Below are 21982 nucleotides of genomic sequence, written 5' to 3' on the forward strand. Positions count from 1 at the left end.
CGGTAAAGAGGAGGCATCCAAGCGGCGCGATATGTTCTCCTGCAGCAGCTGGCAGCGGCAGCGGCGGCGCCTGCACTGCCCGGCGCACGCCCTGGTACCCCGGGCAATACAACAGGAAGTGCTGGAGGTTCTCCTCCGCCCCGCACATGATGCATGTTGTGTCTTCATTGTAGAATCTTTTCCTATCATTGAGTGCTAGGTTATTTGTTCTGGCTCTATAGAGTGTAACTGATGATGGTGTATTGTCGTATATAAGTTCTTCACATTTTATTTCAGGCTTGTATATTTTATATAATTCAAGGCTTCTTTTACTTTGGACTTCTTGTTTCCATTCTTCTGTGTCCCAGCTCCTCAGCTTTTCCTTAATTTCTTCTTTCTTTAACTTTCCAATATCTCTCAGAGTTAGCTTGGAGCATTCTAAGTACTTATTGATGTTTTTTATCCAATTTTGCTGATTTCCTTTTGCCATTTTATATACTTCTTTTAACAAGTTGTTTCTGTTATCTTCCTCTCTTGTTAGATTTTCCTGTGTTGTTGTGGTGTATGCGTCTATGATAGATTTCAGATATAGTAATTTACCCTCCATTATTCTCTTCTTCATGCTTGAAGCTCCAACTTCACCTCGCAGCGTGCAGGTTTGGGCGAATCTTGGTGCTCCCAATATATGCCTGTACACACTGTTTTCAATGATCTGTAGTTGTTGGATATCTCTTTCAGTAAAATTTATAACATTTGCTCCATATAGAATTGAGGGTAGGCACACACTTTTCCAATAGGCTTTCCCTACGGTGATTTTATGACAGCTTTTCGCTATGATTGAGTATGTAAGATTGGCCAGCTTTTGTGCCTTCTCTATCATAATTTTCTTTTGTTTAGTAAAGATATTTCTGTTGTTTAGTAGAGTTAGGCCCAGATATTTGATTTCTTCACAGACTTGTATGTTTTCTATCTGTTGTGGACTATTTTCTGAGTTATAGATGATGATCTTGCTCTTATTTTTATTTATCTCCAGTCCACATTCTCTACTTATTTCTGTTAATAGTCTAATGCTGTGTTGTGCCTCGTCTATACTGTGAGACAGTAGTAGGCCATCATCAGCAAAGAACAGGCTATTAATGTGAATGTTGGTGTTATTGAAGCCTCTGCCTTCCTCCAGTTTCATCATGATGGCATAAGTAATAAGTTTAAATAATGTGGTGGAGCCGGTACACCCTTGCCTTATACCACTTGTGACTGGTATCTCTGTTTGTCTGTCTTCTGTCAATTTTATCAGGGTGTTATCCTCTTTATAGATGTTGGCTATTGTGTTTATTATTGTGGGGTGCACCTTATATTTCATCATGGTTTCCACGATCTTTTCCCTCTTTATGGAGTCAAAGGCCTTGGTATAGTCAATGGATGTCACAATCAGAGCTTTGTGGTTTGTATAGCTGTCTTCTATGCAGTATTGCAATATGAGAAGGTTATCTTCAATTCTTGCACCTTTGCTGAATCCTGCTTGGGCTTCATTTACTTCATTACTGCTTCTTAGGTGGTCTTCTATTTTGTCTTTCAGTATTGCCATAAATATTTTGTAGGTGTAATTTGTCAATGCTATTGGGCGCAAATCTTTTGCTGTTGGTTTAGCAGTTTTTGGTATCATTTTTGTATGAGATGTTCTCCATTCCTTTGGTATGTTGCCAGTTTCTAGGATCTCATTAAAGCAGTTCAACATTATTTCCATGCAGTCTGGTTTGTGGACCAGTGCCTTGTAAAATTCTGGCTTGCATTTATCAGGTCCAGCCGCCTTTTTATTCTTCAGTTGTTTTAGGACTTTTGTTAGCTCTTCCCTGGATATTTGTACAGTCATCATGGGTCTTATTTCCTTGTGGACAATGCAGGCCATATCCATGTGCTCTCGTAGTGGCTCGGGCACCGTGTAGTCTGGAGCTGCCTGAACAATATGTCCTCTGGTGTCATAATTCTCAGTGTAGGGCTTTCTTGTTTCATCCTTCCACAGTTCCATCATTTTATTTTCATGTTTCTGGTAGACTGTCTTCCAAAACACTTTTATATCTTTCTCTGCTTCGTCTTCTGATATGGCTTGCTTGTGTTCATTAAATAGTTTTAGCTCTCCTTTTTTGTGCACTTTTCCTTGCAATTTTCTTATATAGTCCCACAGTTTAGTTTTGTCTCCATTTTCTTTTATTTCCTTGGTCACCTTTTTCTCATGTTTGTATATTTCATTTTTTATCAGCATTTGCACTTTACATTTCTGTTCAATATACTTTTCTTTCAGTCTATTCCGTTCTTCATCAGTCTCAGCTTTTCTTCTGGCCCTGTTGAACTTCTTCCTCATCTGGATTTGCTTTCTTATCTCTTCATTTATCCAAGGTGCTTCTTTAGCTGTCTTGCTAGATTTTACTCTGAATGTTCTCTTTAATATGTTATCGGCACATTTCACAATAGCATTATTCAACTCACTTATATTGTTTACAGATCTACTTTGTGCAATGTTTTCCTTTTCCTGTGCATATTTTTCCAGGCACTCTGCTTTTGTCCTGTAATATTCTATTTTTTCCCATTTAGTTTTCCTGAATTTATTGTTTCTCTCTTTCACTACCTTAAGTTTATTTCTATCAGGTTGTGGTCCGATATGTCAACTTTCTCCTGTTCTTGGTCTATTTTCATGCTTGTGTATATATCAAAGAACTTTTTATTACATAGAGCATAGTCTATCACACTTTTCTGCTCGTTTCGGCTCCATGTGTACATCCCTTCACATTGCAAGTCATCATTTAGCATTATCATACTGTTATTTCCCATCCACTCAAGAATCATTTTTCCATTTCTGTTTATAGGCTGGTCCCCTAGAAATCCTATGTGACCATTAAAGTCTCCCAGCAGTATCAAAGTTTCTTCTTCATACTTCTCAATAAGATTACTTAATTCTAATTGCACTGAATTCTGTCTTCCTTTATCCGACAGTGAAACATATACTAAAATAATAATAATATTTGTACTTTGTATCCGTGCCTCTAAAACTAGAATATCTTTATTTATAGTTTTCTTTTGAACAGCTTGGATATCTTCTGTGTCTTTAAACATAACTAGCAGTCCACCTCCTTTCTGTTCATCTTTTCCTCTCAAACTATCAAATTTTTTCAAGTGACCACTAATTTGCACTTTATCATACACTAGTTGTGTCTCTGTTATGCATACTATGTCCAGGTCATTTTCTATTAATCTTTCTAATTCAAGCATCTTTGGTGTAGTGAGTCCTTGCACATTAAGTAACTTAATAGTACTTACATTATGGTCAATCTTGTCCCCGGAAAGTCAGTCTCTACCTGTGTTACCTAGTCCTGCACCCTGGTTCTGTTGTCCTCTCACCAACTGTCCCCTTCTTATGTACCATCCTTGCTCTCCAGCATCTCTTTTTTGCTTCAGCTCATTTCTTAGATTCCAGTGTTCTTCTCTTCCTTCTTGGTCATGTCTGGTACAATCCTCATTTTCTTGTATGTAATGTTTGGGTCATCCTTAAGCATTCTTGCACTTCCCATTATTTTCCATTTTTGGTGGTGATTTCCAAGTTTTACAAGCATCGGCCGAATTTTGTTTTCTTCTCGTCTTCCCAGTCTCACCACATCTACTACCTCATAGTCTTCTAGTTTCAGCTTGTTTCTTATCAGTCTATCACATTGTTGGGTGTCATTTATGGCACTGTCATTCTCTGATTCTGGCACATTGTAGATGACTATGTTGTTCTTCCTCCTCTCTTTATCTGCCTCTTCCTTCCTAACTTCTTCAAATTTCCTCATAACTTCATTTACTATTTCTTCCTTGTCTTGTTCTCTTTCTTTCATCTTAGCATCCTGCATCCTGAGCTTTTCCTCAAGCTGGTCTAGCCTGTTCATGACTCTTTCTAAAACTCCTGTCATTTTCTCCATGGTTTGGGGTGTGTTCCCCGGCTCACTTCTCTTTTCAAGATCTTTTATCCTCTCCTCAAGCTCATTTATCTTCTTTGAGTATGCATCTATCTGTTTCTTGCAATCTCTACAATAGAAGGGCAGGGTGTTCTCCTCTCCTTCTTCTTGCTCCTGTAGTGCTAGGTATAGTTCACTACTTATTTTCTCACATGCAATATGGAACCATTTATTACACTTGGCACATCCTAGGGCCGGTTGATCATTTTTTACTTCTAAAATACATTTGCCACAGATGTGGCTCTTTCGGTTGCTGGCGGTGTTCTGGGAGCCTGATTCCATATCTTGAGGATTTTCATCACATTCCTTACAGATTTGAAGGGCATTCACTGCTTCCTCTTGCTTCCTTGCTTCCTCCTCCTCCTCTTCTTCTTCTTCTTCTCCTCCCTCTATAGCTTCTTGGGTCCTTCTTGATTCTTTGATTTTTCTGTCTCCCTATATTCAGACTTTCCTATTTTCTCTTTTCCGATTGACCTATTTTCCCATTTACTTACCAATAAAATCCACGGGATTTACATATGATCTACATAGATCCTGCTGCCCGCCTCCATATTCATCAGTGTTTTGTGTTTGTCATATTTGTTTTTGAATGATGTTTCTTTTGACCTGATCTGCTTCTTTTTTCTCTTCTTCACACTATAGATTCAGCTAGGTTTTCCTATTTTTCGATTTGCCTATTTTCACATTTTTTTCTTTTATTTTCCCTATTTTTTCCTCTTTTCTTTCCAATTGGAGACTTTTGATGCCGTAAGTTGTAGTCTTTTTATGCATTTCATTTATGGTCTTTTATTTCTTGTATTTTCTTTTCCAGTTTTATCCTTGGAGGAATAATACATGGAGTGGCCCTCAGCGGGTCGCTCTCTTGGAGGAAGAATACAGTATTCTTCCTCCTCTTGAGCATGCGTTGCCTAACTTTGTAATAACTACCGATGAAGTCCTTAAAGCTCTCCAATCCATTAAAACAAATACAAGTCCCGGACCTGACAACGTGTATCCTATACTGCTTAACCCTAGAATGGAAACCGTTTGCCGTTGGCACAAAAATTAAGGTGTTTTTGAAACTCGCGCTCACTGTGGTTAACCTTGGCCGACTTTTTCAACTCATTCACGGGCATGTATTAGTGCGTCGGTGCCCTGTTGAGGAGAGGCGGGTATCACAGTCCTCTGCTCCTTCTCACTTCTCTGGTATGATGAGTGCCCAGTGTGCCATTCGGCACAGCGTTTCCAGTAACGTTATTTTTGTTGTCAAATAAAGTTTTGGAAGTGGCCATTTTGACCCAGGTGTGACGACATCTAGGAATTTTTTTGGGGGTGAGCATACATTAGCCTTTGTACCTTACAAAAAAACTATATACAGAAGTTTTTTATATTTTTTATTCGGTGCTGCGTGATAACGTCCATGTTACGAGACAGATCGTTCAATGAGTATGACTTGGCAGCATTTCTTTGGTGTGAGGACTTTCATTAGAGTGCTTTCATCACGTTGCAAGCAGGAGAATCGCCATTTTCCCTTGTCATTCGGTACATGGCGCCTTATGTTCAACCGGTCGTATCTCACCATTTGGTCCTAATTCCTCCATTGTGGTCGCAAGTGCTGCCCCGTGCGATGTTCAAAAAACGTCGTAGGCGCCATCTTGTGACGTGAGGTCGCCCCTCAGCCTGACTGCTGGCGACCGGGAATCCCGGACTCGTCCCGTCTATCCCGGTCCGGGATAGACGGGACGAGTCTCGTCCTCACCCGTCGCCATTGACGGAGCGTTTCCGCCTCATCCACATCTCCACCTCTATACACAATATAAGGTACGGGTTTGCACTCCTACTTACGTATAGCTTTACATTAAGGTGGCAAGAGTCACAGGAACGCCTTTTACGCATGACGTGTGGGTTAGTTGTGGAGATTTAAGTGAAGCCGATTTTGGCGGTGGCTTGGGTGGCATACTTCAATATTTTTTTTATCTCATGAAGCTCTTATAGCCTCCATACATGTGTATAGCTTTATTTCAACGTGTCAGGGGTCACTTAAAGGTCACTCATGCATGGTTTGTGCATTAATTGTGGAGATTTAGGTGTAGCCAAGAAGGCTTTGGCTCGGGTGGCTTGGATTAGTATTTCTTATCCCATGAAGCTGTAATAGCCTTCATACATGTGTATAGCTTTATTTCAACATGTCAGGGGTCACTTAAAGGTCACCCATGCACGGTTTGTGCATTAATTGTGGAGATTTAGGTGTAGCCAATAAGGCTTTGGCTCGGGTGGCTTGGATTAGTATTTCTTATCCCATGAAGCTGTAACAGACTTACCAATAACCAATAAGACTTACCAATAAAATCCACGGGATTTACATATGATCTACATAGATCCTTTTGCCCGCCTCCATATTCATCTGTGTTTTGTGTTTGTCATATTTGTTTTTGAATGATGTTGTGGATGTAGCATTTACTACATGTTCTGGTAGTGAGTTCCATGTATTTATAACTGTGCGTGAAAGTGTGTTGTGTTTGCGTTTTGTTGCAATCTCTGTATATTTGTTTGGAGTGGCCACTTCGTGTTGTGTTTGTGGTTAGGAAAAGTGTGTGTTTGTCAGTGTTTTCCATGCCACTCATTTTTTTTAAGACTTCGATCATGTCCCCTCTCTCTCTCCTATCCTCCAGCTTGGGAATGTTAAGTCTTCTCAGCCGCTCTTCATAAGGGAGGTTCTTAAGTGATGGGATGATTTTAGTGGCTCTTCTTTGTACTTTTTCTATTCTATTGATGTTTACTCTACCTTGTGGACTCCACACTTGCACAGCGTATTCCAGATGGGGGCATATGTATGTTCTGTATACACTGGCAAAGCCTTCCTCTGTCCAGTGCTTGAAAGTACGTTTGAGGAGGCCTAACATGCTATTTGCTTTCGATGTTATATTTTCAATGTGATGCGTAAATTTTAGATCTTCTGAGAACAGAACACCCAGATCCTTTTCTTCTGTTATTTGATTTATGTAGATGTCTTCCATCTTGTAAGGGTGTCTGTCATTATGGTGGCCAATGTGCATCACTTTACATTTGGGGATGTTGAATCTAAGCAGCCATGTTTTGGACCATTCCATCAGTTTGTTGATGTCTTCTTGTATGGTGTTCTTTTCTGCAATTGTGCTGCTTTTGCCATATAATTTTGTGTCATCTGTAAAGAGTTTGCATTGTGAAATAATGTTGATAGGGAGGTCATTTATGTAGATCAAGAATAACAAGGGTCCCAGTACGGAGCCCTGGGGTACTCCGCTGGTTACCCTGGCTGGAGCGGACAAGGCTCCATTGACCCTCACCTTCTGGACTCTGTTTGCGAGGAAGTCTTCAATCCAGCCGAGTATGTGTCCCTTAACACCAGTTTGATGGAGCTTGTGGATGAGTCTCTTGTGTGGCACAGTGTCAAAAGCTTTTTCAAAGTCAAAATAGATTATATCAAATGGGTGGTTGTTGTCATGCAAGTCTGACCAGTCTGTGATTGCAGTTAATAAATTTGTAAGGCAGGATCTTGCTTTTCGAAAGCCATGTTGATTGTCGCATAGGGTTTGTTTTTCTTCACAATTGGTTATCAATGTGTCTCTTACTATTTCTTCTAAAACTTTTCATAAAATACTTGAGGCTTATAGGTCTGTAATTTTTGGCTTGGCTCTTGGATCCCTTTTTGTGGATTGGGGATACTATGGCTTCTTTCCACAATTTGGGTACAGTGGCTGTTTGTATGGATTTATTGTACAAGATGGTGAGTGGGTGGCAAAGCTCTTCTGCTAGTTCTTTCAGCAGTTTTGGGTGAAGGTTGTCTGGTCCTGGAGTCTTGTATTCATTTAGGGCTTTCAACTTTGCTTTAACTGTGGCTTCACGTATGTGGATTATGTCTACATCAATCGTGTTTCCAACTATGCTGGCAGTGAGTGGTTGTGGTGTGTCTACTTCATACAGGAGGGGGGCAGATTCATTGAGTAGAAGTTCCATTTGGTCATCCTCCTTTGTGAAAACAGACTTGAAAAAGAGGTTCAGTTCATTTGCTGTGTCTAGGTTGTCCGAAGTGAGTTAATTACTGCTTTTCAGTAGCCTGCCAACATGTTCTTTGACCCTTTTATTGCTATTTGCATATCTATAGAGTGCTTTGGGGTTTGTTTTCACCTCGTCAAAAAGTTTTTGCTCATAGTCTTTTCGCACTTTCCTGAGTGTCTTGGTGCAGGCGTCTCTCTGTCTGATGTAGTCTTGGAAGGTTCGCAGACATTTGTTTGCAAGGTAACGCTTCCAGGCAAAATGCTTCCTCCTGACTGCTCTCTTGGCAAGGTTGTTGAACCAAGGCTGTTTGTCTTTCTCGGTTTCCACTTTCTTCCTTTCAGGTATAAATTCTTCTATTCCTTCCTGTAAGATTTCCTGAATGGTGTAAGCAATTTCATTTGTGTCAAGATGTTGTAATAATGAATCCCAATTTTTCTCGCTCAGTTTCTCTTTGAAGTCCAGATAGTTTCCTTTGAAGTAGTTTAGGTTTTTCCTTTCAGGGTTTGTTTTGGTCTTGCATTGGTAAATATAGTCGAAAGAGACAACACAGTGGTCACTTTTTCCTAAGGGGCTTAAATAATCAATGTTTTCAATGGATTGCTGATCGTTGGTCAGAATAAGGTCTAAAGTGCTAGGTCTGTGGTTGCCCCTTACACGGGTGGGTTGGTTGATGTGTTGTGTTAGGAAGGCATCGTTCATGGCATCAAGGAACTTTTGTTCAGGTGAGTTTTCTGGTGTGGGAGTAGTTTGTGTGTCCCAGTCAATATTTGGCAAATTGAAGTCTCCAGTGATTAGGGTTCCATTTCTTTGATTTGCAGCTTTTTCCAGAATCTGGTGCAACAGCTGGTCATTTTCTTGGGAGGAGTTTCCCTTCTGGTAGATACAACCAGTGAGCACCCCGGGACCCCCATCTTTTCTGATCCAGCTGAAATGGCATTCGGAGAAACGTGCTGCGAGGTCGTCTAAGTCATTACAGGGCATAACGTTTAGCGTTTTGTGGAAATACATGATAATTCCACCTCGTTGCTCTCTTGTGTTGTCTTTTCGTGTCATGTGATAGTTCTGTAGTATTCCACTTTTGAGTTCGCTGTCAAGAATATTATCTGGTTGGCACCACGTTTCAATCAAGTATATTATGTCAGGCTTTATTGAGAAAACTGAGTGTTTAAATTCTGGTAGTTTGTTTCTAATACTTTCACAGTTTGTTAACATACACTTGAACGTGCTTAATTCTGACAATTTTGGGGGTGAGGAATTGCACTTGTAACCATTTGTACCATGGGAAAAATTAATACTATTATCACAATTCTTTATGTGAGAACTAATTCTAGTGAGATCCTTTAGTTTCTTATCTATATCTACATCATTTACATATGTACAGCTCAAGGTGATTGCATCTTGCAACCCCTCTCCAGCCTTTCTACTGGGTGGGGTTTTTCTACAATCTTCCCGTTTTTTATCATCCAGTTATCATTACCAGTCTCTTGTTTCTTGTCAGCCAGTGCAAGGCGGAGCTTGTTGTTCTCCTCGCGTTGTTTTGGTGTCATGTCAGGTGATATGTAGATGTTGCTCTCTGTTGGGTGTGTATCACGGCTCAGAGTCCTAAACTTCTTGGCATTTCTCAGCATCTGGCCGCGGCTTCTTTCATTTTCCACTTTAACTTTTAGCAGTCTGGGTTTGTTTGTTCCTTGCTGAGTTTTCCGACCAAGTCTAAATGCCTGTGTTAACAGCCTCCATACATGTGTATAGCTTTATTTCAACGTGTCAGGGGTCACATAAATGTCACCCATGCATGGTTTGTGCATTAGTTGTGGAGATTTAGGAGTAGCCAAGAAGGCTTTGGCTCGGGTAGCTGTGATTCACAGGTTGTCTTGACGGTGACTGGAGAGTGAAATTAAGGAACACATGCTATTTTCTTATGGTAATAAAACTCGTCTCTCGGAATGCTTTTTTATCTTTACATAAATTCCCAAGTGGTACACTGAGATTTGAGAGCATACAAGACACATGTAAATGCAACCTGTTATAATTCTGATTGGGGGAAGAGAGGGGATGGGGGGAGGGGGGACAGGGTGGTAGAACACCCAAGAGAAGTAGGGGAGGGAAGAATGAGAAGACGGGAGTGTATGGAGAGAATTGATAAATCGCCTCTGCATTACCAAACTTCTCCCTTATTCCTTTCTCCCGTTACTTCTCTCATCCCTCTAAGGAAGTGGTGACACTGCTGTTGTGCCCCCCCCAAGGCTGCCGTGGTATTTGACTTGCTTGTTGAGATGAGACATCACAAGGTTGGAAACAGGAAAGTGACAACACCCTAAGACATCAATTACCCCTCCCAATTGCCAGTTTGGTGTGGTTTGCATACAGTACTGTCATCCTGCCCACCCTGCTGCCAGGAAAGGCCTGCTCTGCTTTGGTGAGTGCTGTGTTGGAGCCTTGTCACTCAAGTGGAGCACAATGTACACCCCCCCTGCCAAGGCTGTGCCCTTGTCCCCCCAACCACCCCCCTCTCTTGTCCCACCAGCCCAGGGTATGGCACAACAGTGTTCAGTCTGTGGCCTGAGTTACCTCCCACTGCTCTGCCTGAATCCCACCATCAGCGTCTGACCTAAGGATGACCTGGGACTAACACCTTGCCACCATCTGGAAGAGGATGTCCTCCCCATCCCCAGCACCACCACACTGCACTCCACCCTCCCACCACCATCATTCCAACCACCCACTGATGCGTTAGATCCCTGAACCCCTAAACCGTCATTTTGTACTTGTTCTTTACAATGTGTTTATAATGTGTACATTTTTAGCTTAGCGGCTGGTAAGACCAAATACACTATATTATTATTATTAACACACACACACTTGACCAATAAGCCCAGGCCACAACAGCCAGCCCAGCACAGTCACCAAAAAGATCAGACCTTTCACAGGACCCACCAACCACATGTAGCGTAGAATGGAAAGTGAATAACTGTGTTATAGTACAGTCATAGCATTTCATCAAGCTTGAAAGTCACCTTGACATACGTGACCAATTGTAACAATGATTTTCCAACCTGTAACTCGTCACTCCTTCACGAGAGTCCGACTGACACACAACGGCAGTCGCTCTCGCTCCGACGCCTTAAGGAAGCTTAAGTCTTAATCAACGCCCTTTAAACACCCCCCGGTACCCCGTTACAACAGATCATGCCGTCACAGTCACCATTTGTTCCAATAGATGAATATTTTCTGTTCTCTGTGCTACACACAGCCCTGTAACACCACCACAACAAACACTTGCACTCACACACACAGCAGAACTGAATCAGCACAGCACCTCAGGAAAAGTGGACCTTCACGTGCCTGGCAATCTCACCCTTAGTCATGAAACGTTTCCCACAAACATCGCACTTGAACCCTTTATGCCCAGAGTGTCTGAAGAGGTGCAGGTCCAATATCCTCTTCAGTTTGAATCTTTTCCCACAAACTTCACACTCATGACTTCTTGCATCAGTGTGTGTAAGAGTGTGTACTTTGAGGTTACCCTTCTGACTGAAACATTTCCCACAAACTTCACACTCATGATTTCTTTCACCACTGTGTGTAACAGTGTGTAATTTGAGGGTACTCTTCCGACTGAAACATTTCCCACAAACTTCACACTTATGATTTCTTTCACCAGTGTGTGTAAGGGTGTGATTCTTGAGGGTACTCTTCTCAATGAAACATTTTCCACAAACTTCACACTCATGATTTCTTTCACCAGTGTGTGTAAGAGTGTGTAATTTGAGGGTATCCTTCCGACTGAAACATTTTCCACAAACTTCACACTCATGATTTCTTTCACCAGTGTGTGTAAGAGTGTGTAATTTGAGGTTATTCTTCAGACTGAAACATTTCCCACAAATTTCACACTTATGATTTCTTTCACCAGTGTGTGTAAGGGTGTGTTTCTTGAGGGCACCCTTCTCAATGAAACATTTTCCACAAACTTCACACTCATGATTTCTTTCACCAGTGTGTGTAAGAGTGTGTCTCTTAAGGGTACCCTTATCAATGAAACATTTTCCACAAACCTCACACTCATGATTTCTTTCACCAGTGTGTGTAAGGGTGTGTGTGCTGAGGTGACCCTTCTGACTGAAACATTTCCCACAAACTTCACACTCATGATTTCTTTCACCAGTGTGTGTAAGAGTGTGTAATTTAAGGGTACCCTTCTGACCGAAACATTTCCCACAAACTTCACACTCATGATTTCTTTCACCAGTGTGTGTAAGAGTGTGTTTCTTGAGGGTACCCTTATCAATGAAACATTTTCCACAAACTTCACACTCATGATTTCTTTCACCAGTGTGTGTAAGAGTGTGTTTCTTGAGGGTACCCTTATCAATGAAACATTTCCCACAAACTTCACACTCATGATTTCTTTCACCAGTGTGTGTAAGAGTATGTTTCTTGAGGGTACCCTTATCAATGAAACATTTTCCACAAACTTCACACTCATGATTTCTTTCACCAGTGTGTGTAAGAGTGTGTTTCTTGAGGGTACCCTTATCAATGAAACATTTTCCACAAACTTCACACTCATGATTTCTTTCACCAGTGTGTGTAAGAGTGTGTTTCTTGAGGGTACCCTTATCAATGAAACATTTCCCACAAACTTCACACACATGATTTCTTTCACCAGTGTGTGTAAGAGTGTGTAATTTGAGGGTACCCTTCTGACTGAAACATTTCCCACAAACTTCACACTCATGTTTTTTTGCACCGGTGTGTGTAAGGGTGTGATGTTTGGGGTTACTCCTATTACTAAACCTTTTGCCACACTCCCGCCTTTCATGAGGTCTTACACCAGAGTGTGTGGGTGTATTTGTTGAGGTCATCCTTCCCTGCATGTCTTTTCTCACACTCTTGGCTTTGGTCAGTAAATTTGCTCTCATTCTCAGATCTTCTCTCACTTCTGAAATTCAAACTCTCCCCTTTGTGGATAAAGAGGCCAGCAGTTGTTGTTGTCGTTGTTGTTGTTGTTGGTGGTGGTTGTGTTGGTGGTGATTTTTATCACTCCTGAGCCTCACACCAGCAGCAGTCTGCTCCTGCTGATCCCAGCCACTCAAGCTGCTGTCCCGCCTTGCAGCCTCCACTGCAACACTACTCTGGATGTGAGGAGTTGGCTGGCCTTGAGGAACCTCAGAGATGCTGGAGAAGGTGGCAAGGTTGCTTCAAAGCCACACTCAGTGACCAATTGAGCAGGCAAGGCGTGGGAAGCACCAAGGAGTCCTGAAGTCAGCGGCAGCAAGGACGGAAGAAGTACTGAGGACAGCAACTGTCTCGATGCCTCACTTCAACACTAACATCAGTGGTGGACATTGGGACACAAGTAATGTGCTGGAAAAAAAAAAAAAAGACTGGTAAGGAAACAGAAGTTGGTGGGAGGGATCATGGCGGTGGTGGGTGCACCCAAGGCAAGCCACAGGTCGCCGGGTCGGGCAAATAGTGCGTGTTGATGACATCACCGCTCTTACATTATTTACAAGGACCACACTGTTCTTTTGACAGGTTTGTATATGTTTCCAATTCTTCTGGTTATTGATTATTGCTGGGAGTGTGGGGGGGAGGGGGGGTAAAAAACAACTGCTAGTGTCACAAGAGCTGGCGGGGATAATCCTACAGGGAGGGACACACGGACTTGGTATCATTGCTGGGGTGACGGTGCTGCGCACTCATTGGCCAAGTCTTAACTTGTTCTAACATGCATGAAATTAAGTTTGTATTCCTACCAAAACCCTTTTGAGTTTCAAGGTAACAGAGTGTACCAATAATAAACTGATGCAATAATACATTAATTGATAAATGTGTCTTTTGAACTAACCTAAATAAATCTGATGCGATCCTCGTAACAATACTAAGACAGAACTACACGTAAACGGACAATATCCAGCGACCAAAGCTGCAAGCTTGATAGCTTTAAGGCCTGTTAACACATTAATCGCGTTTGGCAACTCAGCGCTCTTGCCTGCTCCGCGGAACTTTCACGGCGCCCACCACGCCAGTGTCCGTTGGACTTTTGCAGAGAGAGGAGTTGTGTATCATTATGAGAGGATAGCCTGTAGTATAGTGTAAAAATCCACGGTACAAATATATACCAAATCGCAGACCACTAATATTTTTTCCCTCTACCGCGTATTGCTGCACCAATGTACCAGGCATGGGTTGGCGCATATATGTACCAGTTCGCGACGCACTGACGATATAGTCTTGTTCTGCTATTTGGTGTAGTTTTTATGATGATTATACGAGTTAGTGTCGATACAATATCTTACATTTTGATGAGCTGTACATAAAAAAACTATTAATAATGTTTTTTTCCCCTCCTTTTCAACAGAAATGAACCCGACCGTCTTTTAAGGAGGGCGATCGGATACCTCATCTGGTGATTCAGATGATTCAGATTTTTTGTCAATTCAGATGACCCAGATGATGAGCTCTCCGAGGAAAGTGACGAGTCAGAAACAGATGAAGAGCAGGATGGGGAACATTATTTTCTACTCTGTTATGAAAGCAAAATTTTAATTTATCAGGAATTTTTTTTTTTTAACGTTATTTGCGAAGTGGTATTTTCCTCTACAGTTCAGTAAAACACACTATAATAAATCAAACATTAGGATAATCTAATATTCCGAGTACTAGTAAATAGTGATCTGGAGCATTATTTTTTGTTATGAAAGCAAAATGTTCATTTATTAGGAATTTTTTTATGTTGTTTGATATGAAGGGGCATTGTCCTCTACAGTTGATTACTGTTACATAATGCAATGCTTATATCTTGGAAGCAAAATGTCACCAAACTTTAAATGTATTTTGGATGCCTTAGCTAATTGTAGGCGGTGGTGGCATAGCGCAACCCGCCATGAATGCCCTAGGTCAATGAGGTGGGTGAGTGATCTTGAGGTGGGCTTTTTTGTCATAGGTGGTGCTGTAAGGTCATGGCCATAGCTGGGCACGATAACAGAAAACCTTATTCCCGATAACCGATAACTGATAATGGAAAACCTTATCAGTGATAACCGATATTCGTTAACTGGAAACACAAATATAGGCGATAACCGATACCCAATATTAATCCACAATTACGATACTAGCTAGCGATAAGTCCGATAGGCAAAAACAATACTATATTGATATTTCAAATAAAAAACATAGATGAATTCAAATTTTCATTATCTGTATTTTAGAAAACTTACAAATCCTGAAAACCACACGTTGACACGTACATATGGACGGTAATACTAGAAACGCCTGAACCAGTGTTGTGTTATTTGGCGTCCCCACCGTCAAAAGCTGGCACTTTTCTTTACAAACACTAGTCTCTCGTGAACTGCGCATGCTCAGACCAGCAAGCACAGACCTGTACACTCTCACAAAGCTTTTTAACCGTAATTAAGAGTTGCTGGAAGGCTGAATGAGACATACAGTACCACTACCACCATCCCCGCCGTTTCTAGACCGACAATCTGTACGAGTTGTATTGATATGTACAGAGTGTCGTTCTAGAAACAGCGAGGATGGTGGTACTGTATGTCTGATTCAGCCTTCCAGCAACTACTCTTAATGTGTTAAAAAGCTTTATGAGACTGTACAAGGCTACGCTTACTGGTTTGAACATGCATAGTTCACGAGAGACCAGTGTTTGTAAAAAAAAGCGCCAGCTTTTGACAATGGGACACCAAATAACACAACACTGGGTGCCTTCAATAACATTGCATGCTCACAAACGAATATGGAATATCAAATTCGAGGCAGTGAATAATTATTTTGGGGGCAAAGTTAAATGATTTTTCTCTTTGATATATTGATATTTGAGTCTAACATAAAAAAAAATAACCTAGTGTTTTAATGTTGATGATCTAAGTATGAAATCTCTTCACCGAAGATATTTCATACCCTGAAGTTTTTTCATACAACACCGGGCGCCTGGGCCACGCATGCGCAACAGGGAGGAGACAACGTTTGTTTTCTGAGAATCGGAAAAAAGTAGCGGTTATCGCTGGTTTGGTTACAAAAGTAACGAAAATACCGATATATATTTAAATAAGTAGCGGATGGCCGATAACTCGATTTTGTTATCAGTGATAAAGTATTGCGATAACACCCAGCTATGGTCATGGTATACTGAATTAGCTATCCATACAATGATCACTGGCAAATTCTCTATAGTACACAACAAGCGACTCTCGGCTAGATGCCACGCGTCACGACTGTTTATTTTGTAACAAACATCACCCAAAAAGAATGGAGTTTGAGTAAAAGTAAATATTTTTAACGGATTTACGGTTATGAGAGGAGTATTCTGATGTACGTTCCATGCTCTTTTCTTAGTCTCAAAATGCAGGGTAATTTTGTCATTTCTCAGGCACTTCTCGGCTCTCCCATAGCTGAAGCCTAAGGGTTAATAAGGCAGTGAGGCCGCTGATTGGGTGAGCGCCGGCGATGACGTCATCGGACTCTCAGCGAATCACAAGCGTGTTTTCAGAGCTCAGCCAATCGTAAGGCTTCATCTGTGGCTTTAAAACGACCCGTTCTCTCTTTCTGTTTTCTTTCTTTTTCCAAGGTACGTATTTTGAGATAACATGGGAGTATAGGAGGAAAAAAAGTGAGCTCTGGGGGCTAGCATGACCCAATTATAATGGCACCACTATAAACAGTTGCCTGCGCCATGACAGGCTCGGGGCCGACCATTAGGCTCAGATGGATAGTTTACCAGCGCCATAAGCCACATGAAAAAAAAAAAAAAAAAAATCTCAACGGGTTGGAACAAACAAGCGCTTTTTCAGTGTTTTCAATACCTTGAGTTTCGTGAGCCTTGAGTTTAGCGCTATACCTTAGGAACGAAGCGAGCATGGAACTCGAGAGGGCACTGTAGTCATAACATAAATACTGGCCTAAGGCAAGAACCTTCTCTTTCATCGTACTTTTATTTATCCTAAAATGTACACATTTCCATTTTTTGTGGGTAATAAATAGCCATAGGAAGAGTGGTGGTTGGCCCAAGCCCGACGTGGTTCAGGCAAGTGTTTATACTGGCGCCATCTATTCTTGGCTCATGCTGCGCCCAGAAGCTCATTTTGTATTTCCCTTTGACAGTTCCTCTACAGTCCGCGTTGATGGGTGGTCTTGGGCCACTCGGCGGTGACTGAAAAATCCCAGGTGGTAGCAGCGGATTCGAACCCAAATCATCCACGACGCGGTGAATACTGGACCGGCATGCTAACCACTCAGCCACCGCCTTGGATAGCAACAGAAATATTATGTATTTGTTGTGGGTTGTCTTAAAATACGTATGTGTAGAGAAGGCGACGCAATGTCCCTCCCCCTTCCTCCACCAGCAGTGGGCAGCGGCTGTCAGTCATGGCAGGCCACAGAAATTCTAGGGCTGGGTTAGGTTAGGTTAGGAAAACAACATGTCTTTCAACAAAAATAAATTTGAATGAATAAGATATGGGGAAAATGGCCACCTCAAGATCACAGTTCCAGGTGAAAGGTCAAGAAATTGCAGAGAAGAGCTCCGTACATGACCTGGGGGTACTAGTTGGTAATGACTTTTCACCTACTGAGCACATTGACATCACAAGGACGGCCAGCAGGATGACCGGATGGATACTCCGCACCTTCAAGACGAGGGAACCCGAACACCTCCTCCCGCTCTGGAAGTCCCTGGTGTTGTCAAAAATGGAATACCTGTGCCATCTGTGGTCCCCACACAAAATGTACAATATCAAGCGACTGGAACAGACACAAAGGGTCTTCACAAGGAAGCTGATCTCAATGAAAAATCTGAGTTACTGGGACAGGCTCAAGACTCTGCAACTCGACTCCCTCCAGAGACGAAGAGATAGTACTACATAATTAACACTTGGAAAATCCTGGAGAAGCAAGTGCCTAACCCATCACCACAAACTGAAGGACCCCCCCGAATTGGCCGCACCTGCCCCAGAACATCCATTGAAACAGTCAGTCAATGTATTAGGTCCATACATGCCGCCAGCTTTACCAACGAGGGACCAAGACTATTCAACTGCCTGCCCAGGGACATCAGGAACACTTCGGTAAAGATTCGTTTTAGGTCCGTGCCAGTATCTCATAATCTACTTAATGAAACATCACTATCTCTTCATATATCTTTTCTACAAACCTTCAACAGTCATGGAAACGCTTTGAAAATCCAATTCAAGGACTTTTTTTTTTACTCTTGAAAATAGGGGATATGTTTACGAAAGCGCGTCGCCTCCTCTGGCGGCGGTCGCGGTGACGCTGCATCCGCCGCACCTGTAAAATAGCTCGCAGATGGTTTAGGGTCGGGGAGCATATTTAAACTACTCCAACCAAACTTTACGACCTACTAACGGGGGGGCTGCACCCCCCTCGACCCCCCACCACATGTATGTGACTTATTTCAGCAAGGAGGTATTTCTCGCAACACCGGTTGCTGCGTCGCCGCGGCCGTCGCCAGAGGAGGCGACGCACTTTCGTAAACATAATTCCCTATTTTCAAGAGTAAAAAAAAGTCCTTGTATTGGATTTTCAAAGCGTGTAACGATGTAAAACTTGGTTGCGGGGAGCTCAGCCAGGGTTTTGGTGGGCGTGAGGAAAAACACTTGCCTTCTTAGAAGAAATGTATTCTTAACCCAAGGTACAGCGTAGCGTTGGTGAGAGAGAGCCGAGACAATAGGTGCGTGTTGGTCGAGCTCTCTGGAAGGAGTGACCAATTACAGATTGGAAAATAATGAAGTTACAATTGGTCACGTATGTCAAGGTGACCTCTAAGCTTGATGAAATGCTTTGTATACAAACTGAGACGGTAAACACTGACAGCTGACATTCCTACAAGGTGGCGTGATCTATCTGTCGTGGGTTTTTTCCATTGATATTTGCATGCCTAATTCGTGGTGATATTAAATAATAATAATAATAATAATACAGTGATATACTACAATTACTATAACAAGCATTTCCATGACTGTTGAAGGTTTTAGAAAAGATATATGAAGAGATAGTGATGTTTCATAAGGTAGGTAATGAGATACTGGCACGGGCCTAAAACGAATCTTAACCGACACTTCTAACTGCAGCATGGAGACCTTCAGGAGAAAATTTGACCTGTTTCTGCAGGGGATCCCTAATGAGCCCCCTGTCCTACACGTGACTACTCCAAGGGGGCAGAGAGTAACTCCCTCCCTGACCAGCTGAGGCACATTAGGAGCTGCTTTCACAGTTATTTTGTTTGTTTTTATCGTTACTAATGGCGGTGATTGCCGCTATAGTATTTCCACGTAAAACTGGCCTATGGGGTAGTGGCGGCTGTGGGGTTAGCCTAGCCCCGCACCTTACCACACACTCAACACCTCTCACCTCCTCTACCACTACCCCATAGACCAGTTTCACGTGGAGAACTATGAGTCGATCACTGTCATTGGTAACGATCAAAACAAATAAAGTGAAAATGACCCTAGGAGTAGGGCGCAGTGTTGGGGCGGTGGACTCCCAAGTCGACCATGGTGAACATCACCTACACTGCAATAAGACAAGACCCATAACAGTAAAATTCTAGTGTTTGCCCATACTCCCCCATACAAGCCTGGGGACCTGGTGGGAATGCGGGGTTTCAGGTGGGGGACACGAAATCCGTTGCATTCGCACATTTTTTTAGTGGGGGGGGGGGGGATAAAAACTCCCTAGATCTAGGGAATTTTTCCTCCCACCACCACTAAAATAAGCGTTTGCAATGAATTTAGTGTTTCCCATACGAAAACCCCGCACTCAGTGGATCCCCAAGCTTGTTTTGGGAGAGAAGCGTAGTGAACCCACCAAACGATGCTCACCTCACCATCTGGCGTGGCACTGGCGGCCATCTGTGCTCACATAAACCGCCTCCACCACACTCATGCCCTCTCACTAGTAGGTTGTCACCTCATCGCAAGGTTTCTGTCCTCCAAGTAGAGTCCGTGGCACCAAACACAGTATATCTTCATTGTTTATCACTGACACAAGTAAAACCACCGGCTAGCCGGGATCCATCCAACACCACACCTTTAACAATACTGCGGCTTGTGCAGGAAGTGCAGGCTCTCGAACCTCTTGCCCGAGCTTTGAATCTGCTTCATGGGCTCATATTCCCAGTATACAAGGTGATTGTGCATATTGACTCCGCGCCTCCAGAATACGATAATATGCCTCCATATATCATGGTAAAAAAAAAAAAAAAAAAAAGTACTTAAAAGTAAAGAAGCCGAATTAATCCCCTTCCCCCAACGATCTTGGGGGACCTGCGTGAACTCGGGGTATTTGGGTGGGGGAGCATATTTAAACTACTCCAAACGAACGTTACGACCTGCTAACCAAGGAAGGGCTGCGCCCCCCCCTGGACCCCCCCCCTCTTAAAGGTGCGTGTTCTAAAAAAAAAATAACCACGCGTGGTGGACCTGGTCTCACATGCCTGGGCTAATGGCTAACTAAGCGTACCATTGCTAACCTAACGTACCATTGGAAATAGTGTTAGGTAAAGCTGCGGGTTCCAAAAAAATAATAATAATAATAACCATGCGTGGTGGACCTGGTCTCTCCTAGCGTACCATTGCTAACCGGATCATTGGCAACGCTGCTAATATTGCAAAGGTGTCGCCATGTAAACGCATCGTCCCTATGTATAATATGCCCTTAAGTACAATATGGAGGCGTGATATTGTATTTTCAAGGTGTGGAGTGATTTTCAATAATTACCTTGCGTGGTTTCCGTACGATGTAAAAATACCTCGGAATGTATGAAATTTCCCTACATCTAAGTAATTGTAAGGAATTTCCCTACATCTAGGGTATTTTTCAACCCCTCATAACTCAAAAACTATGCATTTGCGACGCACTTCATGTTTACCACCGCATTCCCCGAAGTCTCAATGGCCCCCTAGCGAATTTTGGTTGTGAGGGGTGAGTTTGGGCATGTTGGGATTTTCCTGAGGTCAGGGTGGGAACCCTATCCACACCCTGGCCCTCAGCTCCTTCCTGTCCCAGGTGCAGCCCGTCCACACTCTGGCCCTCCGCTCCTTCCTGTCCCAAGTGCAGCCCGTCCACACCCTGGCCCTCCGCTCCTTCCTGTCCCAAGTGCAGCCCGTCCACACCCTGGCCCTCCGCTCCTTCCTGTCCCAAGTGCAGCCCGTCCACACCCTGGCCCTCCGCTCCTTCCTGTCCCAAGTGCAGCCCGTCCACACCCTGGCCCTCCGCTCCTTCCTGTCCCAAGTGCAGCCCGTCCACACCCTGGCCCTCCGCTCCTTCCTGTCCCAAGTGCAGCCTGTCCACACCCTGGCCCTCCGCTCCTTCCTGTCCCAAGTGCAGCCCGTCCACACCCTGGCCCTCCGCTCCTTCCTGTCCCAAGTGCAGCCCGTCCACACCCTGGCCCTCCGCTCCTTCCTGTCCCAAGTGCAGCCCGTCCACACCCTGGCCCTCCACTCCTTCCTGTCCCTCCGCTCCTTCCTGTCCCAAGTGCAGCCTGTCCACACCCTGGCCCTCCTCTCCTTCCTGTCCCAAGTTCAGCCTGTCTACACCCCGGCCCTCCACTCCTTCATGTCCCAAGTGCAGCCGTTCCACACCCTGGCCCTCCGCTCCTTCCTGTCCCAAGTGCAGCCCGTCCACACCCTGGCCCTCCGCTCCTTCCTGTCCCAAGTGCAGCCTGTCCACACCCTGGCCCTCCGCTCCTTCCTGTCCCAAGTGCAGCCCGTCCACACCCTGGCCCTCCGCTCCTTCTTGTCCCAAGTACAGCCCGTCCACACCCTGGCCCCCCACTCCTTCCTGTCCCAAGTACAGCCCGTCCACACCCTGGCCCCCCACTCCTTCCTGTCCCAAGTACAGCCCGTCCACACCCTGGCCCTCCTGCACCCCCCACCACCCGCACACTCACCCTGGGGGCCTGCACGCCGAGGGGCTCCTCCTCCTCCTCCACGAGAAACACTGCCAGGACTTTTCAGGGCACG

The 21982-nt window shown here is 43.5% G+C and overlaps 1 protein-coding gene and 1 long non-coding RNA gene across 9 annotated transcripts in view; one reads left to right on the forward strand and one right to left on the reverse strand.

The window, feature by feature from the left end:
• The window catches only part of LOC127001220 (zinc finger protein OZF-like), an 80971-nt gene that overhangs the window by 6904 nt on the left and 52085 nt on the right, over nucleotides 1-21982 (reverse strand). For 3 of the 6 annotated variants that reach the window (XR_007754921.1, XM_050865455.1, XM_050865454.1), the window contains one exon: nucleotides 9919-11298. The exons of 1 other annotated variant lie outside the window; for it this stretch is intronic. Coding sequence is in view for 2 of the 5 variants with exons in the window: in XM_050865452.1 (XP_050721409.1) it covers nucleotides 11300-12904 (1605 nt within the window). In the remaining 3 variants the exon portion in view is untranslated. Of the gene's footprint in view, nucleotides 1-9918; nucleotides 13350-21982 lie in introns of those variants that run through there. 2 more of the 6 variants (XM_050865456.1, XM_050865452.1) reach the window with 2 other exon arrangements.
• Nucleotides 1-21982, forward strand: part of LOC127001221 (uncharacterized) — a 52581-nt gene that overhangs the window by 6772 nt on the left and 23827 nt on the right. The window contains exon 2 of one of the 3 annotated variants that reach the window (XR_007754924.1): nucleotides 11411-11836. The exons of 1 other annotated variant lie outside the window; for it this stretch is intronic. This is a non-coding gene — a long non-coding RNA (uncharacterized LOC127001221). One more of the 3 variants, XR_007754922.1, reaches the window with a different exon arrangement.

Source organism: Eriocheir sinensis, chromosome 20, assembly GCF_024679095.1.
Source record: "Eriocheir sinensis breed Jianghai 21 chromosome 20, ASM2467909v1, whole genome shotgun sequence".
NCBI classification, from domain to species: Eukaryota; Metazoa; Arthropoda; class Malacostraca; order Decapoda; family Varunidae; genus Eriocheir; species Eriocheir sinensis.